Source organism: Orycteropus afer, unplaced genomic scaffold (genome assembly GCF_000298275.1).
Source record: "Orycteropus afer afer isolate SDZICR_OR568_19922 unplaced genomic scaffold, OryAfe1.0 scaffold00174, whole genome shotgun sequence".
Taxonomy (NCBI): domain Eukaryota; kingdom Metazoa; phylum Chordata; class Mammalia; order Tubulidentata; family Orycteropodidae; genus Orycteropus; species Orycteropus afer.
The window spans coordinates 2577857-2586096 of record NW_006921761.1 but is presented as its reverse complement, the minus strand read 5'-3'; the positions used below and the strand labels follow the sequence as shown (position 1 = coordinate 2586096).

At 48.2% G+C, this 8240-nt stretch overlaps 1 protein-coding gene across 1 annotated transcript in view; it reads left to right on the top strand.

Annotated features, from left to right (window-relative positions):
- Positions 1 to 8240, top strand: part of MELK (maternal embryonic leucine zipper kinase) — a 93262-nt gene that overhangs the window by 5822 nt on the left and 79200 nt on the right. The window contains exons 3-5 of the mRNA XM_007947002.2: positions 1923 to 2066; positions 2975 to 3043; positions 5552 to 5644. Coding sequence (XP_007945193.2) covers positions 1923 to 2066; positions 2975 to 3043; positions 5552 to 5644 — 306 coding nt within the window. The remainder of the gene's footprint in view (positions 1 to 1922; positions 2067 to 2974; positions 3044 to 5551; positions 5645 to 8240) is intronic.

Here is an 8240-nt window from a genome sequence, read left to right as displayed (position 1 = left end):
ACTGTATAATACTCTTTTGTACCTTGTTTTTTCCCACTCACAGTTTGGCTTAGCATCCATCTTTGTCATTCATAAAGATTTAAAATGTTTTTGTTTTTATTTTGTAATATTCTTTATTTGAAAGTATGCAGCAGGTTATTTTCTTTATGTAAATCCCATTGGATAGCATTCTGAAAATGGACTGTTGAGAAAATATGTATGTATAACATATTTATCAGGTACACAGTTCAACGAATGTGTGTACCCATGTGTTTCCTACCCCAGTGCGAGTATTAGACCATTTCTTTCACTCCAGAAAGTTCTCTTCTGTTCTTCTTAAGTTAATGCTGTAACCTCACATGCCCACCGCTCTTCCCAGTAACTGCTGATCTGATTTCTGTCACCAGAGGTTGGTTTTACCTGTTTTGAACTTGCTAGAAATGGGACGATGCAGGCTGTACTCTTTTCTGTCTAGCTGCTTTTGCTCGTCATAATGCTTTTGCAGTCCATCTGTATCCATAAGCATGTTTTTATACCTTGCTGTTCTTTCTTAGTACTGGAGATTGTACCATACAGTTCATAAAGAGCCTCCTGGCTGCGTGAGATCCTCTTTTATAGCTGTGCCGTAATTCATGTAGTTGGAGCCTCTGGGTTGCTTCTGGTCTTGCTGTTACACACGGTGTTGCTGCAGTGAGTGATCCTGAAGATGTGTGGTTTTTCACGTGAGAGAGTATGTGTAGGATTAATTCCTGAATGTGGAAGTGTCTGGTCAAAGACTGTGCATTTTATAATTTTAATATAAAATGAAATAAAACCTTAAATGGAAACCCAGTTTCTAGAAAAGTGGAGCTGCTCTGGAGAGAAAGGGGTGGGAAGCCTAGAGCGTTGTGCCCTGGCGCCTCCTGGCCTCCTGCAGCCCCGGAGGTACCCTGTGGAACTGGGCTGCTTCTGGTACAGAACTGAAACTGCTCTGTGGGATGGAGAAACGGTCGTCATCTCTGGGTTCTGTTGTCTCAGGTGAACACACTGAATTGAACTGCGTGAAGATTAGAGTTGGTTTTAGTACTTTGCTATAAAATGTAAAACCCTGAGTGAACTTGAAGTCCACAGCTGGTCCTCAGGTCTCCTTCTGCTTCCTGGTAATAAAACTGCTTGAGATCGAGAGCTGCTGTTCTCATCCCTGGCATAATTGTTGGCTTGTTTGATCCTGAGCGTGTATTTTATTATGGAAACAAACATACCCCCAAATAGAGACCAGTACAATGAGCATTCATGTGCCCAACTTCCCGACTCAACAGTTACCAATCTTGTGCTCTTGTTTAGTCTACATCTCTCACATGCTTTTTTTCACATGATATTTTAAAAGCACTTTCATGTGTGGAAAACATTTTGCCACATTTAAATATCTGTATAACAGTGCTTCTAATGCCAGCCTGAGATGGTGTGTCATGTGCCAGGAGTATGCAGCCAAACGCCTACTGTCCATTCATCTCAGACATTTGGTGGAAACCTGACATGCACCAGGCCTTCACTTGGGCATTTGGGCTGACTGAAGTATTTCACACTGGTGTAATAGTGCCACTGTCGTAAACAAGGGTGGCCTGGGGGGACTCTCGGCTGCCCCCTGGGAGGTTGGAGGTGCACGCCCCCCCAGGTACCTCAGAAGAAAAGTCTGATAAGTTGCTTTCCCCAAATCCGCCCCTGAAAGCTTGCGGAGCACAGTTAGTTCTGGTCTGACACACGTGGGGCTGCTGGGAGTGCAGGCTGGCAGCTGGCACGTGACAGGTAGGGCAGAGAGCACCTCTGAGTCAGCCTCACTCTGGCCTCTTGCCTGTAAACTTGACTAGTAATATCTCCGGGTTAAGCATCCTTTTAAATTTTAAGTTCCTCTGAAGTGGTTTTTGTAATTAAGGTAACCTCCCCATGGCCTTCTTGTGTTGCAGTACTGCCCCGGGGGAGAGTTGTTTGATTACATCATCTCCCAGGACCGCCTGTCAGAGGCAGAGACCCGGGTGGTCTTCCGTCAGATAGTATCTGCGGTGGCCTACGTGCACAGCCAAGGCTACGCCCACAGGGACCTCAAGCCGGTAAGTGAGTGCGCCACACTTAGACACTCCCTGGCCACTCCAGCAGCCTTGACCTGGTGTGTTTCAGTTTCCATTGCTTCTTCTGTTCAGGGCCTCATCTTAGTCTTTCTCCTTTGCTTTGTTCCGCTCTGAGGAGGTGGCGTTCCCTTTCTCTTCCTTTCCTTTCGGCTCTTGGTAGCCTTTCGGGATGGACTTGTTCTTAGCACTGAGTGTGTCTGTCAGTTGTGTGCGACACTGTAAATGTCTCCATGACCAGCTGTGAAATAGGAACCTCGGGATTGTGCTTGCAGGAAAGAAGAGTATTGATTTCTTTAAGAGGACTGAGTCATTGAGGACTTTCCGTTTGGTACTCTGGTCCTAACCCTATCTTCTTTTAATGTTAACTCCACTATTCCCCAGGAGGGACCAGATCAATGGTATGGACAGACTCTGCTCTTAAGGGCGGCGTGCAGATGCACACGCTCTTACGCCTGCAGGTTCTGATTAACGCGGAGAGTGGCGACTGGGGTTTTCGTGCGACTGGGGCTGAGGCCGGGAAGCTGGGGTTGGTCTGACGGGATCTGGCAGTGTTCCTGTTCTTCTCCTCTATGTGCACGCCTCTTGCCTTTGGAGCTGGGTCTTTCGGTCTAACGTACCTTTGGCATAGACTTTGTTTGCCTTTTCTGTGGCTGAGCCTCAGAGCACTGGGAGGACGTGGCTCAGGCTGATGTGCAGTGAGGAGGGGCTGGGTGATTGTCCCAGCCCTCCTCCCTTGCATGCTTCTTAGCATTCATTCCTGTGTCATGGTTTTTACTCTGTTGTTCAGACATTTTAGTACCTTATCTTAAATGATCTCTAGAAATGCTAGAGGTGAGGACGTGATGTAAGGAAGTCAGCATACAGTTATCAAAATATCTTTGTTTTCTCAGGAAAATTTGTTGTTTGATGAACACCATAACTTAAAGCTGATTGACTTTGGTCTCTGTGCAAAACCCAAGGTGAGTGCAGACACAGAAGTGGATTTATTTCCTTTCTAAACACAGTGAATGTGCCATCTTGCAATGACTTCTACTTAATCCTTACTGAGCCTGCTTGCCTCCATTGCGAGGAGAGGAGCCTTGGTGGCACAGTGGTTAAGCGCTAGGCTGCTAACTGAAAAGTCAGTGGTTCAAAACCATCAGCAGCTCTGTGGGAGGAAGATGAGGCAGTCTGCTTCCATAAAGATTACAGCCTTGGAGACCTTGCAGGCCAGTTCTACTCTCTCCTTCAGGGCACAGTAAGTTGGAACAGACCCCACAGTAGTGGGTTTGGTCTGGTCTTTATTTCCGTAAAGATTGACAGCCTTAGAGACTGTGTGGGGCAGGTCCACTCTGTCCATGGGGGCACTGTGAGCCAGAATGGACTCCAGGGCAGTGGGTATGGTTTTTGGTTTGGTCTTCATTGAGATGAGTGTCCCGTTTCATCTCTGGAGTCAGTAATTTTTTTTTTTTTTACAAGTTCTCTAGGTGATTAACATAGTACCTAAGGCACTTGACTGCTAACCAGAAGGCTGGCGGTTCAGACCCCTACCAGCCACTCCTCAGAAGGAAGGTTGGACAGTCTATACTTCTGTAGTGATACTGCCTCAAAATCCAAGGAGGGGTCGCTATGAGTCGGGTCCGACTCAACGGCACATAACAACAACAACAACTAGATGATTGTAGTATGCAGCCAAGATTGAGAAGCACTGCTCTAGCTGCGAGGCTGACGGCCACCCCGTGTGGTACACTGAGAGCATGTGCAGTGCCAGGTGACAGGAGGCCACCGCAGCAGGAGCACTGAGTCGCCATGTCCTTGCAGTTTGGGTGTGTTGCCACTAGAGGATGCTTTTGTTCACTTAAATACGAGGGTTTAGCCATGTCCTTGCAGTTTGAGTGTGTTGCCACTAGAGGATGCTTTTGTTCACTTAAATACGAGGGTTTAGTGCTAATGTATTCTTTGTTATGCAAATGGTTACATGACTAACCATTTTAAGAAATGATTCCCTTTCCATATGAAGGAATTGAAGGAAAAAGTCCATGTGCCCTTTTGAATGTATGTTACGTGTTCCCTTAATCTGCAGTCCATAGTGAAGTACTGCTTCTTCCGATAACTTCTTTCCGAGGTGACTTTGAACTTCCCAGCTCTGCTGTGTCAGAGCTCCTGTGTGGCTGCCTGTTGGAGGCCTCCTCCCGAGTTCTCTAATGATGGTACTCACAGTCTCTAAAATGAGCTGTCCACACTCATTAACAATGCGGAAACTGCAGACTCGTCTCAGCCCTTCATAGTTCCGCGGTTGGTTCCTGCCCCCGTCAGAATTAGCTGGGTGCAGAGGCAAGCCGGCTTCCCTCCCTCGGCTGTGGCTGCGGCTGCGTGTCTGATGCTTTCTGACTCTCCTTCCCTCCCTTGGCTCTTTAGGGATTATCTCTGGAGCCTTCTGTCTGGGAATCAGATGCTAAAAGGCAGTGTTTTTGATCGGCAGACGTGTGAAGATAAAACACACTTGGCACAGATAAACTGCTTTAAGGCCTGTTCTCCACGGGAGGCCGTGGAGGGGTGTTTGTGACAGACTCCGTCAGCATTAAGACGGCTGCCACGGATTCAACTGCATGGACCCCGTCTGGAAAAGGGGCACTGGCGGGGGGAGGATCACGACAGCGTCCAAGGGGCTCACCTGTGGGTGTGCTGTTTCAGGTGTGGGTGAACAGTGCCTGTTTCGCGAGTCCTTTGCGAGTGATGCCACCTGCACAGGTGTCGGGCACTGGTCTCGTTTCCGTTAACCTTCTGGGGGCAGGCGGGGCAGGGTGAACAGATTCCTTGTTTTAACAGAGCTGGAAATTAAGGTGGTGATTTGTCTTCAAACCGAGTCTAGAGAACAGAGTCCCAGGGCACTGCCCTGTGTGCCATAGTTGCCGTTTTTCCTCTTCGGAGAACTCTTTCTTCTCTTCTGTGTTTTTTTTTGCTTTGTCGTGTCAGCTCTGACTCAGTGAGCCTACAGGACAGGGCAGAACTGCCCCCAGGTCTTCATGGGCTGACATTTTGACACGGGCAGACCGCCAGGTCTTTTATCCTGCCAAGTGCTTGGTGGGTTTGAACCACTGACCTTTAGGTTAGCAGCCAGGCCTCCTTAGATATTGGAGACAGGGTCCTTAAAGAAATAACTCCTTTTCTTTGTGTATCGTGAGTGTTTGGGTATATGCTATGCTGATTAGTAAGCAAATGGATTTCTAGGGAAACATGAACCTGACTGGACTGAACTAAGGGGAAAGGATTTTTTCGGTGCCAGGCTGTAGTGTACTGGCAACTCAGGAGAGGAGCCCACCCGGTAGACGTGCTTGGATGCACAGAGTAGGGGCTGCAGAAGTCCCTTGTTACTAGAGGTGGGCCTTCATTTAGCTTCTCTGCTTGTGCTCCAAGAATGTTTGTTAAGGTTTCCTTCTCTTGGGGACCATCACTAATAAGTGCTGTTCATTGTCCCTTCTTTGCAGGGTGACAAGGGTTACCACCTACAGACATGCTGTGGGAGCCTCGCTTATGCAGCGCCCGAGTTACTACAGGGCACATCGTATCTTGGGTCAGAGGTAATCATTCACTGACTGATTCAGTGTATATTGAACGTACATTTTTGGGTGACCTGTACTCAGACAGGCAGTGGGCACATAACTGAAATAAGAACTAGTCCTGTCAGTCAAAGAGCTGAGTCTGTTCCGGGAGTGAGACGAGTGAACTAAACTAGCAACTGGAATGAGTGACTTGCAACACATATGCTTACAGAACTCATAGTACACGTGTGAAGCAGGATGTTTCTGGTGTCCTTGCTTTTGTGTTAGAAAACAGTTTGGACTGGTGAGTCTAGTGGGTAGAGCACGAGGCTGGGGTTGCAGGCTCAGGGCTCTGACACGTCAGTGAGCTCACAGAGACTCGTCCTTTGCCCTCGCCCCCTCTCTGAGGCCGCAGGTCCTGGGTTGGAGGCCTAGGCTCGGAAGGTTGGGCTTCACTGCTCTGCTGCTTCTGCCTCAGGCTGGCCAGCTCTGCCGTTCTCTGGCGTTCTCGTTTTGCTGGAGGTTAGTAGCACAAGGTGAAGCAGACTCAGTAGTCAGAGCTGGGCAAGTGCTGGTTGAACAGGTTTCCTTCTTTCAGCGCATCTCCAAGGCTTTGTTTCGAAGGGGAGCATCACACACAGGCAGCTGGTCCCAATTTCATTTGGCTCTGAAATCTGCTTTTCACGTGGAGCTTCTTTTGGAACAAGTATTATATGGAAGAAGGAGCTCTGTGGGCCAGTGAGTAGGGCATTTGGCTGCTAAACAGAAGGTCAGTGGTTCGAACCCACTAGCTGCTCTGCAGCAGAACGACACGGCAGTCTGCTTCTGTAAAGATTTGCAGCCTTGGAAACCCAGTGCAGGTCGCTCTGACTTGGAATCAGCTCGCAGGCAGTGGGCTTATGTAGAAGAGCCTCTGGCGAAATACCCGGCTGCTGGATTTGTCACATGAAAGGCAGCAGGCTAACTTGTGGCGACTCCATTTTGATAGAATTTCAGACTTACAGGAAAGCTGTAGACATAGAACAAGGAACTTCTGTGCACGCCGTGTGCCTTCACAGTGCTTGGCATCGGCCTCGTTTGCTGTATCGTTCTCTTCTGACACGCATGCACGTTACTCATTTATTCACTTATTTATATGCATATTTTGTAGACCCAGATAAGAGCAAGTTGGAGACATCGTACCCCATTACCACAAAATCCTTCCATGTGTATTTCCTAAAAGCAAGGACCTTTTTATTTTGTTTTATTTTTCAGTGTGATTTGGGTGAAAGTTTACAGAGCAAATTCATTTTCCATACAGTAGTCCATACACATTTTATTTAAAGCAAGGAGCTTTTGTAGCCACACTCCAGTTATCAAAATACAGGAATGTAGCATTGATGCAGTTTGTATTCTAATCCATCCTCTAGAGTCAAGTGACACTAAATGTACAGGTGTGTCCTCTGCAGCTGTGTTTCCCCGACTGCGGGCTTCAGTCCAGAGTCACCTGTTGCCTTTCGTGCTGTCTCTTCCGGGCCCTTTAATCTGGAGGAGCTGCTTGGCTTTCTTTGTCTTCCTTGGCCCTGGCACTTCTGGAGATGCCGGTGGCTTTGTAGCCTGGCCCCACTGGAGTGTGCCTGGCGCTTCTGTCTGACCCTTTTCGGGCTGTGCGTTTTTGCAGGTCCCAGCAGTGACGCCGTGCCCTTGTCAGTGCATCCTGGCCGGAGGGAAGGGGGCAGACTGCTGCTGGGCATTTGTCTTCAGTCTGGGATTATGTGAAATCTTCATTGAATTAAGTCCTGTGACGTGTACACTATCACCCTATTTTATAAAGAAGAGAAGAAATTGGCTCAGAAATTAGGTGTCTGCAGGGTTGCACAGCTGGTAGCTGTGGGTCAGGATTTGGTCTCAGGCTTTGCCTCACACCTGTTTGCTTTCTGCTGTGCCATCCAGCCTCCCAGAAGGAGGAGTGATCATCTGCCTGGTGCTCACAGGATTCTTAGAGGGCTGGTGAGGCACCTGGTGGTTTGAATGTACCTGGTTCTTTCTGAGGAGCTTAGGTGGTACAGTGGTCAAAGCATTTGGTTGCTAACCAGAAGGTCAGCAGTTCGAACCCACCAGCTGCTCCATGGGAGAAAGATGAGGCAGTCTGCTTCTGTAAAGACTGACGGCTTTGGAAACCCTATGGGGCAGTCCCACTCTGCCTTAAAGGGTCGCCAGGAGTCCAGGAGTCCGAATTGACTTGATGGCAGTGGGTTTGGTTTTGGTTTTGGTTTTTCCTGTAGGAGCTTAAGTTGTTTTCTTGTGCATTTTAGTTCTATCCTCCACCCTTCTAGGGACCACCTGGGGTTCTTGTGAAAAGGTGTGGAGCTCCACGCTGAGCCCCCAGAGCTTTTGGTTTTGTTTTCTACAATGAAGCTCTGAGGCTCTTCCTTTAAAAGCCAGCCCTCCAGGTGATGCAGACCAGGCTTGAAGGACATGTGCCATGGGGACTGGCTTCTGTGACAGCAATTCCTGTGATCCAGTTTAAAACTGCCCCCTCTCCCCAGTTTGTTCTTATTTGGCAATTGATAGCTTATTGATTTACTCGAATTTGCTTTGGTTTATGATTGTAGTTGATTAATTTACTCTCAGCCCACTTGGAAACAGCGTTTGA